The sequence below is a fragment of the Hylobates moloch genome, unplaced genomic scaffold (genome assembly GCF_009828535.3).
Source record: "Hylobates moloch isolate HMO894 unplaced genomic scaffold, HMol_V3 SCAFFOLD_5, whole genome shotgun sequence".
Classification (NCBI taxonomy): Eukaryota; Metazoa; Chordata; class Mammalia; order Primates; family Hylobatidae; genus Hylobates; species Hylobates moloch.
The window spans coordinates 135,155,679-135,173,504 of NW_026652280.1; the positions used below are offsets into that span (position 1 = coordinate 135,155,679).

The window sequence follows — 17,826 nt, forward strand, 5'->3', positions numbered from 1 at the left end:
GCGCCACTGCACTCCAGCCTGAGCAACAGAGTGAAACTCTGTATCAAAAAAAAAAAAAAAAAAAAATAGATTCTTGCCTATTTGGCTTGCATTTATTTGCATTTCTGGTTTGTTCGGATTATTTTTGGCCAAGCTAAAAATGGGAAATAATGCTCAAAGAGTAGCTCAGGACAAGGAATGATGTCACCATTTGGAAACAGAATGGACAGTATGCCAAAGGCAAAGTATGATAGGCACTTTAAGTGCTGGCAGGAAGTAGGGGAGGGAATAAAGATGTGAGACCAAAGAAAACAAGACTAGAGAGTAGGTAGTATGTTAAATACTGACTTTTATGGATTTTCATGTGCATTGTTCAATTTTGAATTTTCTATGTATTTTTAGTGTATTGTATTATCCTATTTTAATGAGGTATATTTATTGCCTCATTATTTTACTTGTTCATTCAAATAGTGATTGAAAGTTGAAAGGGTTATAAAAAGGATGAAACAGACTTTTACTTACAAAGTACTTAAAATCTAGTTGAGGAGATTAAACACACAAATGGAAAGACATTAATAAGTAATATGACCATGTAAATAATCATCTATACTGGGACACTTTTGAGAGCGAAAGAGCACATCCAACTGGGGCAACATGTGTTAATCAGGTCTGGCCGATGCAAATTTTGTAACATGGTTGTTTTTCTGAAAATACGGTCAAAAATATGTGCAAAGCAAAGGACAAGCATATGTTCATGCAATGAAATTTCAGACTTGGAAGGAAGGTCGTCTTGGAGTACACAGTCAGGTCAGGCTTTTTGGGTAGTAGAGGGAGACTTCAGGAGGCTTTGAAGGATTTGATAATTCCTATAGAAAGAGAAGAAGTGGACATTTGAAGGCAGAGTGTTAGAGCAAGAGAAAAAGAATGGAGATAGGACAATTCATGGTACTTTTAAGGGATAACAGGTAGAGAAGTTTCCTGGAATAGACAATTCATGAAGGAGAAACATTGGGACATAAAGTTAGAAATTCTAAGTTGAGGTTAGATGGTGATGTGCGTTAAATGCTGGAATAAGGATTTTGGATATAATTCACTGTGGGTTAAAAGCCATTGAATTAAATCAACAATTATTTATTGAAATTATGTAAAGGACTTTGCTAAGTACTGCTGATGTAAATGGACATAAAAATAAAACTAGATATTTATAATCTAGAGGGAATATCAAATATCTATCTGTCAAAGCTATCCATCTACTTCTCTGTTTCTCTCTGTTATCTATCTGTACATTCACACAGCTCAAGGCAGACTATAATACATATTATAGGTTCCCTCTATAAGAAGAAGGGAGGAGAAAATCTTTGGGAACCTAGGGAGATTTCTTGGAAAAGGTAGGATTTGAGCCAGCCTTTGAATATAAGCTCTAGTGCCTAGAACAATACCTGGCACATAGTACTCAGTAAATAATTACTGAATGGATTAATGAATGAATAAAATAGTAGAACTTCTGCACGTAGATATCGAGTGGGGCAGGGCACAGGGGTAAGCTGAGTAAATATCTTTGAATGAGGGCGAGGAGTGACCAGCCACGGTGGCTCACATCTGTAATCCCAGCACTTTGGGAAGTTGAGGTCGGCAAATCACTTGAGTCCAGGAGTTTGAGACTAGCCTGGCCAACATGGTGAAACGCCATCTCTACTAAAAATACAAAAATTAGCCGGACATGGTGGTATATGCCTGTAATCCCAGCTACTGGGGAGGCTGAGGCATGAGGATCGCTTGAACCCAGGATGTGGAGGTTGCGGTGATCCGAGATCTGGCCACTGCACTCCAACCTGGGTGGCAGAGTGAGACTCTTGTCTCAGGAGGGAAAAAAAAAAAAAGATGAGGAGAGAATGCATTATCTATTTGTTATACAACAGGGAGTTCAGTTTAGTTTGGACTGTAAGATATGTGTAGGAGAGTTAAAACTATAAGGTGGTCTAAGACCACTAGGAAGTTTGGCAATATTTGAAAGCCATTGAAGAATTTTGAATGGAGTAATGTAATGAAAACAATTCCAAATGAATATGGTAAGAACTTGTAAAATATATTAGAGAGAAACCTGGAGGCAGTGAGGGCAGTTAAGACAAGCTAGTAAGAGCCTTGATTATGATAATGACCATGGAAACACAAAGAAAATGATGAATTTAAGAAGCATTACAAGGAATATACAATAAGACCTAATATGTATCTAGATATAGTTAGTAAAAAAGATACTATGGTTTGGATTCTGGGTGACTGGGATGATGATGTCACCTCTGGAAAAAAATTGGGAAATTATAAGGAAGATTTGATTTTATTAAGAGGCAGAATAGTACCGCTATTATTCCTCTTTCTTGGATTTTCTGAAATAGTCCTTGTGTAGAAAAGAGTTAATAAAGCAGACCTAAACTGCTGTTCTTGAAAAGGCCAGTTTGCAAGGGTGGCTTTGGCTAGAGTCTGAGAACTTAGATTTCAGGAAGATCCCCTCCATTAACTGACAACAGTGGCTTACTATGTGTAAACTGTTTATACAAATAATATGATTAATGTTGAACACCTGCTTTTTTTCTGAGATTCTGGAATTCAGGTGTGTGCTAGACAGGGGATGCTTATGTTAATGTTAGCCCCCAATAAAAACCTGGGCATTGGGTCCCTGAAGAGCTTCCCTTCTTTGGCAACATTTCATGGGTATTGTCCTAAGTCATTACTGAGATAATTAAGTGCCTCCTGCAGAGTCTGCTGGGAGAAGACTCTTGAAAGCTCATGCCTGGTTTTCCTTGGACTTCGTCCTGGTAGCCGTGAGTAGCACTACATGCTGAGTCTTATGAGTCATTTTAGGGTATATTGAACTGGGGGTGATCTTGGGGACCCTCTGACATAGTACTAAATTTTAAAAGATCTGGCCTGTTATTAAACAGTCTGTTAGACGTTGCCAGATAATGTGTTGTAGATTTTTTACTTGGAAAATGTGGTAAGTAAAGCTTTGTGCTAGGTGCTCTGTGAGACAGAAAAGTAAAAGACTGAGTCTCTCACTTTAGAGAGAGTAATATCCTAAATGACTAGATCATAAAATCTTTGGGACTTGGTATAGACAAAATATATGATGCTTTTCTCAACTTTATTTCCTGTCACCTAACACTTATCTTTTTGTCCTAATGAAGAACAAGTCAACTTTGATGGGAAAGGAACCATTAAAGCAGTATCAGTTAACACAATCACAGTTGAAAGATGAGGAGGGATAGTTAATGATGCCAACAGTAATTGGCAAAAATATCAATTACTATAGGTTATAAAGAGGTCATCAGTTTCAAATGATTTCTTGGATTTTTCTGTAGTTTGTAGATGGTTTGGACTAAGAATATTTAGGTTAGGACATTATAATGTTATAGGAATACTCTAGAACAATGGTCCCCAAACTTTTTGGCACCAGGGACTGAATTTGTGGACAGTTTTTCCACAGATGGTTTTGGGATGAAACTGTTCCACCTCAGATCATCAGGCATTAGATTCTCATAAGGAGCATGCAACGTAGAGCCCTCTCATGTGCAGTTCACAATAGGGCTCGCACTCCTGTGAGAATCTAATGCCGTTGCTGATCTGACAGAAGTCAGAGCTCAGGCACTAATGCTTACTTGCCCAGTGTTCACCTCTTGCTGTGCAGCTGGGTTCCTAACAGGCTAGCATCAGTCTGAGGCCCCAGGGTTGGGGATCCCAGCTCTGGAATACCAGTAATGGTGTCGTTTACACATTGATGACCCACGATTAGTTGTGAGATATGTCAAGTAATTTGTTACTTGTAATAGTTAAAATGCTAAAGTTTGAGAATGATTTACTACTTCGTTTTTATATTGGAGCAGATTTAAGATTCCTGTTACTGGTATTTGAATTGGAGAAAAGGAGATAGAGTTATTGCCATTATTTAGGTAGCATATCTCACACAGCAGTATCATTAATCCTATGATACATAAGGGTAAAAGGTTGAGAACACTGCTGTATGGGGATAGATCAAAGTGCTGACAGAAAGTTAATTTATAGGATGTTTAAGAGTCTGAGTAATGTTTAATAAATACATAGCTTCTCATGTTATATCTTTATTAACATATATACTCACATTTTTATATTTTATATAGCCATCCAGACAATGAAAAGTCATTGGATTGGTTTCTCCCTCCTGCTCCATTGATTTCAGAAATTCCAGATACTCAGGAGTTAGAGGAAGAATTAGAAAGTCATAAACTGTTAGGTAAATTATCACATATTTGTTTTGAAGCCAAACCCGTACAGTTCATGGCAATATTTTTTAAAAACCCTGATTTGATTGTTATATGTTGTGTATACATGTATCAAAATAATGCATATGCCCCCAAAATATGTATACTCATATTGGGTATTGATTTCAGAAATTTGAGATACTCAGAAGTTAAAGGAAGAATTAGAAAGTCTGAGATGCCGAGGTGGGCAGGTCACGAGGTTAGGAGTTCGAGACCAGCCTGGCCAATATGGTGAAACCCCATCTCTACTAAAAATACAAAAAAACTAGCTAGGCATGGTGGTGTGCACCTGTAGTCCCAGCTACTCAGGAGGCTGAGGCAGGAGAATGGCTTGAACCCAGGAGGCAGAGGTTGCAGTGAGCCGAGATTGCGATTGCGCCATTGCACTCTATCCTGGGCAATAGAGGGAGACTCTGTCTCAAAAAAAAAAAAAAAAAAAGTACTAAACTGTTAGGTAAATTATCACATATTTGTCGTGAAGCCAAACCCATACAGTTCATGGCAATATTTTTAAAAAAATTCTGATTTGATCATTATACACTGTATATGCATGTATCAAAATATCAGATATCCCCCCCAAATATGTATACTCATTATGTAAACAATTAAAATTTCTTTATTTTAATGAAATAAAATGAAAGTCAGATCCTTCTTTTATTAAAAAGAATGCTCACCAAGCTGGATGCAGTGGCACTTGCCTGTAGTCCCAGCTACTTGGGAGTCTGTGAATAGCCACTGCACTCCAGCCTGGGCAACATAGTAGGACCCTATCTCTAAATAAATAAATAAATATATAAACAAACAAACAGACCCCCGTCATCTCTAAATACATACATACCCCCAAAAACAAAATAGTGCCCACCAAATCTTAAAATTTAAAATATTTTTCTTCTCTATACATATAATACACATACATATGCATACATAAATGCACACAATACACTATTACACACACGTTTTGATTTTTGTTTTATGAATATTTTTTCTGTGACTATTAAAACTCCTATCACTGCTGTTCAGTTTTTGCCTTGCCATTTACTAAAGGTAAGATCACCTGGTAACCAGATCCCAGAAATATTGAGTGAAAAAAGCAAGATGCAGAAGATTAAATATAGTGTGATACCATTTTTAAAAAGCTCAAAAACAAGCACACTCAAACAATGTATGTGACCTAATGTAATATTAGTAAAATTTTAATTTTTAAGTTGGGTCATAGGTTCATGCACATACATTTTATTATTAAGCTTTGTAATTTACATATATGTTATATATATACTTATATCAAATAATATATAGCATAGTGTGTAATGTAGACACATAGATGCTAAAGCAAATTTAAGTTCTAGTAAGACATCCAAATTCCCCCTAAACTTCCCTAAAAATTCCTGCAAAGCCTCTAAAGAAGCCTTTAAAATTCTGTCACTCTGATGAAAACATTCCTTTGTTTTGATTTTAGGAGCAAGATTACAAACTTAAAAGCATTAGATATGTTAATAATGAATTGTGTTTGGTAACATTTTATATAATTGGTCATTGTATTTCTGTGTGTAAATCATTTATATAAATTTTAAATCTTCATAATTACTTGTATAATTATATCATTTGTTATGGGTCAGAAAGAAATTAAACCTATTTTATAATGCAGGTGACATATAAACTTCAAATTTAATTCAATAATTCCACATTAATTTCTGAGTGTCTTTTAGTGATGTAATATACCATAAGTGTAACAATCACCTATATTTTAACACTGTATATGGTATTACAGATTATCTTATCACTAGTGCTTTGCTTTTGGCTTTCATACTTAACTTGGAATTTTTATTAAAGTTTTTCATCATTTTGAAAATTTCCTTTAATGGAGAACATGTAATAATTAAGATATTCCTTTTTTGTAGGTCAGGAAAAGAGGGCAAAAATGTTAACATCAAATTTAAAGATAACTAATGAAGACACAAATTATATTTCACCAACACAAAAATTCCAATTTGCCTTTCCTTCTGATAAATATGAACAGGATGATCTAAATTTAGAAGGTGTAGGTAACAATGACTTATCACATGTTGCTGGCAAGCTGACATATGCTTCTCAGAAATATAAAAATCACATTGGCACTGAGATAGCACCTGAAAAGAGTGTTCCTGATGATACAAAATTAGTTACTTTTGCAGAAGATAAAGGAGAGAGCACATCAGTATTCCGGAAAAGGTAATTATTATAATTAAACTAAATAATATTCTGTGAATAAAGAATATTCAATATTGAATAAATATTGAATGTTTGTACATCTAAAAGTATTAAATATGGTAGAATGTGAATGAGAAAAACAGCAAAATTCTATCTCCTAAATAATTCCTTACTTTCTCCGTTCCTGGTGTCATAGTCCTGGTCCTACACATAAAAATAACCATAATTGTAATATTTAACTATGTACTATAAATGGTACCACAGCAGTCCAGGTGGGACACAGGAATCTTCATTTTTAACAAATTTTGTAGGTGATTATTATGCACACAAAAGTTTGAGACCCATTTTCCTAATGCCTTGGGTGTTAAACAGAGGAGTGAAATTAGATTTTTTTTTCTTTAAGAGTTCATTTTGGTCCCAGTATGGAGGATAAATTATAATAGAAGGGAGTTAAAATGTGAAGGTCTTCTTGAAAGGTTATCTTATTAGTCTAGATAGGAGAAAATGGTAGCCTGACCTAGGACAGTGGTATCAGGAATGGAGACAATCCAGAATTATTTAGGAGGTATAATCCCACAGGACTTATGTGATTATTATATATAAGATCTGACTCCTAGGTTTTTGGTTTGAGCCACAATGATGAAGGTTGGTAGTGCCCTTTTTTGATTTAAAGAACTATAAGGTAAGAACAGGTTCAGGGGAAGGTGATGAGTACAGATATGGACATGTTGATTTTAGATATTTATAAATAGTTCAAATATTCAATTGGGTATATGGATTCAAGATTCAGAAGAAGTTTAGTTGATCGTTTTTGTTTTCTGTGACATAGCAGATGTGGTTATCTGTGGAGTCTGAGGGAGAAAGAGAGTATTGAGCAAGAATGAGAGAAGAGTGGAGAATGGGAAAGCAGTCTAATTAGAATAATGGTAGGATTAATGGACACTGTAAAGGGTCCAGCTGAGGTTGATTTCTATAATGTTTGTAATAACAGCTTTATTAAGATATAATTCACATACCATAAAATTCACCTTTTTGAAGTGTAGAATTATTTTATTTTCTTATTTTTTTCATTCTTATGTATTTACCCACATTGGTTTTTATAATACCTACTTTTGCAACCATCATTATTAACTAATTTTAAAACATTTTCACCTGCTGCAAAATAAATTCCTTACTAATTAACAGTTACTCTTCATTTCTCCCTTTCCACAGCACCTGGTGGCCACTAATCTACTTTCTGTCTCTATCATCTCTATGGATTTACCTATTCTAAACATTTCATATAAGTGGAATTATACAAAATATGGCCATTTGTGCCTGGCTTCTTTCACTTAACATAACATTTTTTTTGGAGGTGAATATTTTTCTTTTCTTTTTTTTTAAATTATACTTTAAGTTATAGAGTACATGTGCACAACGTGCAGATTTGTTACATATGAATACATGTGCCATGTTGGTGTGCTGCACCCATTAACTCGTCATTTACATTAGGTATTTCTTCTAATGCTATCCCTTCCCCACCCCCCACCCCATGACAGGCCCCAGTGTGTGATGTTCCCCACTCTGTGTTCAAGTGTTCTCATTGTTCAGTTCCCACCTATGAGTGAGAACATGTGGTGTTTGGTTTTCTGTCCTTACAATAGTTTGCTCAGAATGATGGTTTCCAGATTCATCCATGTCCCTGCAAAGGACATGAACTCATCCTTTTTTATGGCCGCATAGTATTCCATGGTGTATATGTGCCACATTTTCTTAATCCACTCTATCATTGATGGACATTTGGGTTGGTTCCAAGTCTTTGCTATTGCGAATAGTGCCACAATAAACATATGTGTGCAATGGTCTTTATAGTAGCATGATTTGTAATCCTTTGGGTATATACCCAGTAATGGGATCGCTGAGTCAAGTGGTATTTGTAGTTCTAGATCCTTGAGGAATCACCACACTGTCTTCCACAATGGTTGAACTAATTGACACTCCCAACAGTGTAAAAGCGTTCCTATTTCTCCACATCCTCTCCAGCATCTGTTGTTTCCTGACTTTTTAGTGATCACCATTCCAACTGGTGTGAGATGGTATCTCATTGTGGTTTTGATTTGCATTACTCTGATGGCCAGTGATGATGAGCATTTTTTCATGTGTCTGTTGGCTGCATAAATGTCTTCTTTTGAGAAGCGTCTGTTCATATCCTTCGCCCACTTTTTAATGGGGTTGTTTGATTTTTTTCTTATAAATTTATGTTCTTTGTAATTCTGGATATTAGCCCTTTGTCAGTGGGTAGATTGCAAAAGTTTTCTCCTATTGGTTGCCTGTTCACTCTGATGGTAGTTTCTTTGCTGTGCAGAAGCTCTTTAGTGTAATTAGATCCCATTTGTTTATTTTGGCTTTTGTTACCATTGCTTTTGGTGTTTTAGACATGAAGTCCTTGCCCATGCCTATGTCATGAATGGTAATGCCTAGGTTTTCTTCTAGGGTTTTTATGGTTTTAGTCTAACATTTAAGTCTTTAATCCATCTTGAATTAATTTTCGTATAAGGTGTAAGGAAGGAATCCAGTTTCAGCTTTCTACATATGGCTAGCCAGTTTTCCCAGCACCATTTATTAAATAGGGAATCCTTTCCCCATTTCCTGTTTTTGTCAGGTTTGTCAAAGATCAGATGGTTGTAGATGTGTGATATTATTTCTGAGGGCTCTGTTCTGTTCCATTGGTCTATATCTCTGTTTTGGTACCAGTATCATGCTGTTTTGGTTACTGTAGCCTTGTAGTATAGTTTGAAGTCAGGTGGCGTGATGCCTCCAGCTTTGTTCTTTTGGCTTAGGCTTGTCTTGGCAATGCGGGCTCTTTTTTGGTTCCATATGAACTTTAGTTTTTTCCAATTCTGTGAAGAAAGTCATTGGTAGCTTGATGGGGATGGCATTGAATCTATAAATTACCTTGGGCAGTATGGCCATTTTCACGATATTGATTCTTCCTATCCATGAGCATGGAATGTTCTTCCATTTGTTTGTGTCCTCTTTTATTTCGTTGAGCAGTGGTTTGTAGTTCTCCTTGAAGAGGTCCTTCACATCCCTTGTAAGTTGGATTCGTAGGTATTTTATTCTCTTTGTAGCAGTTGCGAATGGGAGTTCACTCACGATTTGGCTGTTTGTCTGTTATTGGTATATAGGAATGCTTGTGATTTTTGCACATTGATTTTGTATCCTGAGACTTGGCTGAAGTTGCTTATTAGCTTAAGGAGATTTTGGGCTGGGACGATTGGGTTTTCTAAATATACAATCATGTCTTCTACCAACAGGGACAATTTGACTTCCTCTTTTCCTAATTGAATACCCATTATTTCTTTCTCCTACCTGATTGCCCTGGCCAGAACTTCCAACACTATGTTGAATAGGAGTGGTGAGAGAGGGCATCCCTATCTTGTGCCAGTTTTCAGAGGGAATGCTTCCAATTTTTGCCCTTTGAGTATGATATTGGCTGTGGGTCTGTCATAAATAGCTCTTATTATTTTGAGGTATATCCTGTTAATTCCTAGTTTATTGAGAGTTTTTAGCATGAAGGGCTGCACTTAACATAACATTTTTAAGGTTCATGCATGTTGTGTTATGTATCAGTCTTTCTTTCCCTCCCTCCCTCCCTCCCTCCCTCCCTCCTTCCTTCCTTCCTTCCTTTCTTTCTCTTTTTTTTTTGGAGTCTCTGTCACCCAGGCTTGAGTGCAGTGGTGTGATCTTGGTTCGCTACAGCCTCTGCCTCCCAGGTTCAGGCAATTCTCCTGCCTCAGCCTCCCGAGTAGCTAGAACTACAGGCATGTGCCACCACACTTGGCTAATTTTTGTATTTTTAGTAGAGACAGGATTTCACCATGTTGACCAGGATGGTCTTCATCTCTTGACTGCGTGATCTGCCTGCCTTGGCCTCCCAGTATTGGGATTACAGGTGTAAGTCACCGTGCCTGGCCAGTATTTCATTTTTTTATGGCCAAATAATAGTCCATTAAATGGATATATCACATTTTGTTTATTCACTTATCGGTTGATGGACATTTGGGTTGTTTTCACTTTTTGTCTATTGTGAATAATATTGCTATGAAAATGCATGCAAGTTTTTGTGTGAATGTGTGTTTTCAATTCTTTGGATATAAACCCAGAAGTAGAATTGCTGGGTCATATGGTAACTTTATATTTAACTTTTCTGAGGAACTGCCAAATTGTTTTCCAAAGTGGCTGCATCACTTTATAGTCCCATCAGCAATATTTGAGGGTTCCAGTTTCTCCACATTCTGGCCAGCACTTGTTATTTTCTGTCTTTTTTATTATAGCCATCCTACTGGGTGTGTGAAGAGGTATCTCATTGTGGTATTGATGTGCATTTTCATAATGACTAATTGTCTTAGTTATTTTGGGCTGGTATAATGAAATACTGTAGATTGGGTGGTGTAAATAACAAACATTAGTTTACACGATTCTGGAGGCTGGAAGTCAGAAATCAGAGTGCCAGCATGGTTGGGTTCTTGATGAGGACGCTCTTCCTAGTTGTGTTCTCTCATGGTTTTTCTTTGGTGTGTGTATAAACAGAGAGAGCTCATGTTTCATCCTCTTTTTATAAGGGCATTAATTCCATCATGGGGAGGTACCCTCATGACCTCATCTAAATCCAATTACCTTCCAAAGGCCTCACCTCTAAATACCATAACATTGGGAGGCTGAGGCGGGCAGATCACAAGGTCAGGAGTTCGAGACCAGCCTGACCAACATGGTAAAACCCCGTCTCTACTAAAAATACAAAAATTAGCTGGGTGTGGTGGCATGTGCCTGTAATCCTAGCTACTCAGGAGGCTGAGGCAGGAGAATCGCTTGAACCTGGGAGGCAGAGCTTGCAGTGAGCCGAGATCATGCCACTGCACTCCAGTCTGGGTGACAAAGCGAGACTCCATCTCAAAAAAAACAAAAACAAAAACAAAAAAACCCACTGGGGATTAGGTAGGGCCTCAACAAATGAATCTGGAGGGAGGGACATTAATATCCAGTCTGTAGCAATAATGTTAAGAATCTTTTCATGTGATTATCAGCCATTTGTGTGTCTTCTTTGGAGTAATGTCTTATTCAGATCCTTTGTCCATATTTTAATTGGGCTATTTGTCTTTTAATTGTTGAGTTTTAAGAGTTCTTTATCTCAATAAAAGTCTCTTATGATCTGTATGATTTGCAAATATTTCCCCCTATTCTGTGGGTTTTCACCTTTTTGATGGTGTTCTTTGCAGCGCAAGTTTTAAATTTTAATAGAGTCCAGTTTATCTAATTTTTGTTTTATGCTTATGCTTTTGCTTTGATGTAATACTGCTTTGGCATCACTTTGGTTGCTTATGGTTTTGGTGTCATATCTAAGAAACTATTGCCTAATCCAAGGTCATGAAGATTTACTCTTAAGTTTTCTTCTAAGGTTTCAGAGTTTTTAGCTCTTACGTTTACATTTGTGATCTATTATTTAATATTTTAAATATTTGTGTGAAGTAGGAGTCCATCGTCATTCTTTTTGCATGTAGATATTCAGTTGTTCCAGCCTCATTTGTTGAAAAGACTCTTCTTTCCCTGCTGAATGTTATGGCACTGTCATTGGAAATCAGCTGACCATAAATGTAAAGACTGGGTGTTGACTGACACCGACTGATTCTCTGACACCAACTTGGCATCTAACAATTTAAATCAATTTGAAACTTAACTCCTGGAATTAGCGTCAGACCCACAGGTTGAAGGCTCAGTTCTGTAAATTCAGTTCCCCACTTTGAATTCCAGCTGAAAATGAGATTCCCAGGCTACCCACATTTCTGTCTGGCCAACTACAAATTTGAGGCTTCCCATGACCCCATCTTAGGTTTAATAATTTGCTGGAATGACTCAGAGACCTAAGGGAAACACTTTACTTACATTTACCAGCTTATTATAAAGGGTACAACTCCAAATGAAAGAGATACATACGGCAAAATATGAGGGAGGAGGTGCAGAGTTCCCGTAACTTCTCTGAGCATGCCGCTCTGTCAGCACCTTGATGTATACTATTCCAGAAGCTCTCAGAACCCTGTTGTTTAGGCATTTTAATGGAGGTTCCATTTCATATACAAGACTGACGAAATCACTGGCCATTGCTAATTAAACTTGATCTTCAGCCCCTGAATGGATAAGTCATCTCCATTACTTATTCTATAAGATGTGAATGTTTTATTAGGAACCTTAATGGTTACTTCATCCCTTAGGGATATTGTGAACAGGTTACATCGATAGATTGACTTTTGATCAAATATAATACAGTACAGTCATAAAGATAAAGTGTTTCCTTGTTTTTAGAACTTTGCAAAGAAGTAGTTCTTATATTGAAATGGTTATTGGATATAGTGTTTGGGATGATTTAATCTGCTAATATACTGAGTTTGTATCTTTTCCTTTTTTGGGGGATACACAGTGCTGATTTGATTGGCTAGGAAAACTGTCTTATCTGGTAGCTTCTGTGGCGTGAAATGCAGTTGCTGACAACTTTTAATTCATAACTCTGTTAACTTATTCCTATAAATTTGATATGTTAATATAATTCAGTAACTTCAATCACTTAAGTTCAATTTAACTACTATTAGGTGTTACGAAATTTACTATTTACTGTGACTATATTTAGTGGCTTTTATCTCTCTTAAGCACTTTACTGACTTTAAATGGAATATTAGTTATCTGTTGTTGTATAATAAAATTATCCCAAAATTTAGTAGTTTAAAACAACAATGAACATTATTATCTCTCACAGTTTCTCCAGGCTAGGAATTTAGGAACAACTTAGCTAGTAGTTCTGGCTTAGGCTCTCTTGTGAGAATGCATAAAGATATTGGGGGCCTCTCACAAGAAGGCCACAGTCAAAATGTTAGCCATGCTGCAGTCATCTGAAAGCTTGACAGGAGCTATAAGGTCTCTCTTCAAGGTGGCTTGCTGTCCTTGACTGAAAAGTCAGTGCTGGTTGTTGGCAGGAGACCTCAGTACCTCTCCACCTGGGCCTCTTCATAGGGTTGCTTGAGTGCTTTCTTTATATTGTGACTAGCTCTCTACAGAGTGAGGGATCTAAGAGACCATGGGGAAGGGGCAATGTCTTTTATTACCTAGGCTTGTAAGTCAAACATTTGCACTTCTGCAGTACTCTGCTAGTTAGACAGGCCAGTCCTGATTCAGTGATTCAATTTGTAGGAGACTGTAAAGGGATGAGGAGCAGGCAAGGATCATTGGGCCATTTTGGAGGCTGACTACCACAAATGGATTTATCTGAGTTTTAGGAAAGTAGAAAGATATACTTCAGTGGTAAATTTAGCAAGTTATATTTTAGGAGAATGTTTAGCTTTTTTGTTTGAGTAAACCATAATCTATGAGCGTTTTTAAGGGGGCCAATTTTATGCTAGTTTTTCAAATTCCAAGCAAGTGTTACACGTGAGAAAATATGTGGGTCTTTTTTTTTTGCAGATTATTTAAAATATCTGACAATATACATGGGAGTGCTTATTCTAATGACAGAGAATTGGACTCTCACATTGGCTCAGTGAAAATTGTACAAACAGAAATGAACAAAGAGAAATCAAGGAACTACAGCAATAGTAAGCAGAAATTTCAATATTCTGCAAATGTGTTTACAGCAAATAATGCTTTTTCTGCTTCTGAAATTGGAGAAGGCATGTTCAGAGCACCATCTTTTTCAGTTGCTTTCCAACCTCATGATATTCAAGGTAATTTCTTGCTTTTTCGGTTCATTTTATGAGTACAGACTAAACTGCATTTCTTAGCATAAGGGAAAATGTAAAAATACAGTAAATTTGAGTAAATTATCTCTCTGTGCAATTTCTGCATTTTTTTATTATGTTGCATTATTTTCTAAGCTGTGCTGTGTGTTAAAATATTTTATCCTGTGTGCTAGAAATATTTTTAACTTTGCTCTCAATAAAAAGTTGTGTTAGTTTTATTGAAACAGTTTTTATGGAAAGGTTAAAAATATTCATTTCAGGTCCTAGCTGCTGACCATTAAATTTTTTTTAATATTTATATAAATATGTAGGATTTTTTTTTTTCAGAGGTAACAGAAAATGGTTTAGGTTCCTTGAAGGCTGTCACAGAAATTCGTATCCTTTAAGTTATTTACAATAGCTGTTTTGTATTTATTAAATCATAATTTTAAAACATTTGTTTAATTGTGTTTGTTTATTTTGGTTGATGGAGAAAAAGAGGGAAAAGTTAATCTTTTTGGTGATGTAAGAGGTACATGTGGCCGGGTGCAGTGGTTCACGCCTGTAATTCCAGCACTTTGGGAGGCTGAGGCAGGCAGATCACGAGGTCAGGAGTTTGAGACCAGCCTGACCAACATGATGAAACCTTGTCTCTACTAAAAATATAAAAAATTAGCTGGGCCTGGTGGTGTGCGCCTGTAATCCCAGCTACTCAGGGGGCTGAGGGAGGAGAATCACTTGAACCTGGGAGGCAGAGGTTGTAGTGAGCTGAGATTGTGCCATTGCATTCCAGCATGGCAAAAGAGTGAGACTCCATCTCAAAAAAAAAAAAAAAAAAAAAATAAGATGTATGTGTGTGCTACTTAGGGTGTGATTGCAGACTGGTGCCGATTTGTGAACTGTTTGTTATCAGTTTATGGCAAAGTAAGTACAGAAGTCAGATTTGTAGTATTGGCAGAACTCTGAGCATATTTACTTACAAATAGGTACAGATAATTTCTCATCCTTTGAGAAAGAGCAGCCAAATTGGGTTGAACTGGGTAGGGGAAATGGATGAGAATGGGATATTGTGTGGATTGGGGGGACATTTCTGCAGATCTAGTATTTTTGAAAATCTAATTTGGAGTTTATACTAGAATCCAATTTTCATGTCTGGACATTTCCAATGTAAATATTTTGAGTATGTTTGTGTGTTCTTGAGGTAACATTGTTTTTGTTTCTTTAATACCCTGTGTACGCCTATAATAGTGCACTTATTTTGTTTTAATTCACCAGCAGTTTATGTGGCTATTTCCCCATGATCTGTGAACTCTTTGAAGGCAAGGATCATGACTTATTTACCTGCCTATTTCCAAATACATTGAAAGGCAGATAAAGTAAGGCAGGTAAAGTAAGGAAATTGTTCTAGCAAAAGTAGAGACATAAGCAAGGGTGAAGGTAAAAACGTATGAAATACATTTGGAAAGAATAAGCTTATCAGTTTGGCTAAAGTGAAGGATATGATTAAAGAATTAATAAGAAATAGTTATCTTAGAATCGTAATATATAATGTCATGAATACCAAGGCCGAAGGTTTTTTTATTTTATTTTAATTTTTTATTTTTTCCCCCAGCTTTGTTGAGGTATAATTGACAAATAAAAATGTTATATTTTTTAAGGAGTACAACATGATATTTTTTAATATGTAAACATTGCGAAAATAATTACCACAATCAGGCTAATTAACGTATCTATTGCCTGTCATAGTTACTTCTTTTTTGTAGTGAAAATACAATCTCTGTAATGAGGAGAAACCATGCAATATTTTTGAGCAGGTCAAATATCATCATTAAAACTATGCTTTAGGAATATATAATTAGTGACTCAATGCTTGGCAATGCTCTAGCATCCACAAAAGTTATGGTCTAGTTGACAAAATGAAAAATGAATTCCAGATATTGCATAGCTGTGCTAGAGAAATCTAGGCAACAATAACTCTAATCCTGGGCACTCAAAGGATCATCTGACGTAATTCTGAAGTATGGTTAGAAAATACTTGCCTCACTTCTCTTGAGAAGTTGCCTCCAATGCAGATAGCTGATTTGAGTAAAAATGAGGGAGAGGGATCAATAAGAGAGTTACACATGTTGATGTAGTAACTATAAACATAGCTAGTGTTTAGCACTTTATTCAGCATAGTGTCTCAATGCTGCCACATTTTCTTTTCTCTGGTGATCAAAATAGGATGGAAACATAGGAAATATATTAGCAGTAAGCTGTTAAAGATGTTTAATTATCTGTACAATGGCTGATTCTTCTTATCCCTTACTGGAAAGCCTTTCCATAATATGACACTGGCTTTTAAAGAGCTTTGAGGATTTTTATGCTATATTAGCACAGCTGAAGTGGTTCTGTTGTTTAGGGGTCTTTATTAGTTAAGACTACTGCCTACACTTGTGTCCACTGATTTATTGTCCAAAAAGTTCATTTTCTGTAAAACTCATTGTCCTATACCTTATTGTTTCCAAGTATGTATTTAAAGTGGAAGACTGAATGCTATTTGTGATAATTTGAGAGTTTGTAGATTACTTGGACACACTTTATTTTCTTATTCTCTTTAAATATTTTACTACATTTGAATCCTCAGGGCAATAGAAGTTTTCTTGGATTGATCCTACCACAGTAGTCCTGTCATTTTCAGTTCTGCAGACATTTTCCCCATAATTTCAGTGACACTGCTGAGAGTTTATCGAATGTAAGGAAAAAAATTGACTTCAAATGTTGATAGTGATGATAAATGATGTTAGCAGTTGAGTTTTCTTATGAGCTGAAATACTGATTCTGTATCTACTCTGAATCAAATATTCATTTTTGTGAATATAAATTGATATGGAACTATCTAATGAGAGAAAAACCAACATGATGGCCCACTCGTGGGCTTGTTACAAATAAATATTTGATAGAAAGAGACATGTTTTGAAGGAAATATGAGATTCCTTCTAAAGCGGATGGATTTTCAAACTCAAAATTACGTTTTTGTTTTGGCACAGATGTGACACTTTGCACACCAGAAAGTAAAATGAGGATTTACAAATTAACTGCTTGATGTAATAATTGCAAACCTATATTAACTGAGTTATGTGTCAGGCACTGTTCTAAGTATTTGAGTTATGTGTCAGGCACTGTTCTAAGTATTTGGGATATGTCACTTAAGAAAACAGACAATTAGTCCTTGCTTTTGAGGAGATGACATTCTTGGGATGAGGGTGGGGAAGAAGCTAGATCTCAACAACTGTAATAACATATAAATAAGTCATAGAGTTTTTTAGAAAGTGGTGACTATTATGGGAAAAGAAAAAAGTAGAGCAGGGTAAGGGGGTTAAATTGGGACTACTGGGATTTGTGGCTCAGGGTGTAGAATTAAACAGTACTTAGGGTAGACCTTGAGAAGATCAGATTTAAGCACTTAATGGAGGGAAAAGAGCCAAGAAAATATGGAAGGAATAACAGCCTAGGCAGGGGGAAGGCCTCATGGCAGGATCATAGCTGATATTTTTGAAGAACAGCAGAGTTCAGTATAGCTAGAGGAGATGAGTCAGGGGGAAAGAGTAGTAGGACATGAAGTCAGAGAGATAAAGGCAGGGGCT

The 17,826-nt window shown here is 36.3% G+C and overlaps 1 protein-coding gene across 3 annotated transcripts in view; it reads left to right on the forward strand.

Annotated features, from left to right (window-relative positions):
* HFM1 (helicase for meiosis 1) overlaps positions 1–17,826 on the forward strand; it is a 215,633-nt gene that overhangs the window by 86,925 nt on the left and 110,882 nt on the right. For all 3 annotated transcript variants that reach the window (XM_032155383.2, XM_058439583.1, XM_032155384.2), the window contains exons 3-6: positions 4,131–4,243; positions 6,170–6,479; positions 13,947–14,206; positions 14,549–14,596. In XM_032155383.2, the coding sequence (XP_032011274.1) occupies positions 4,131–4,243; positions 6,170–6,479; positions 13,947–14,206; positions 14,549–14,596 (731 nt within the window). The remainder of the gene's footprint in view (positions 1–4,130; positions 4,244–6,169; positions 6,480–13,946; positions 14,207–14,548; positions 14,597–17,826) is intronic.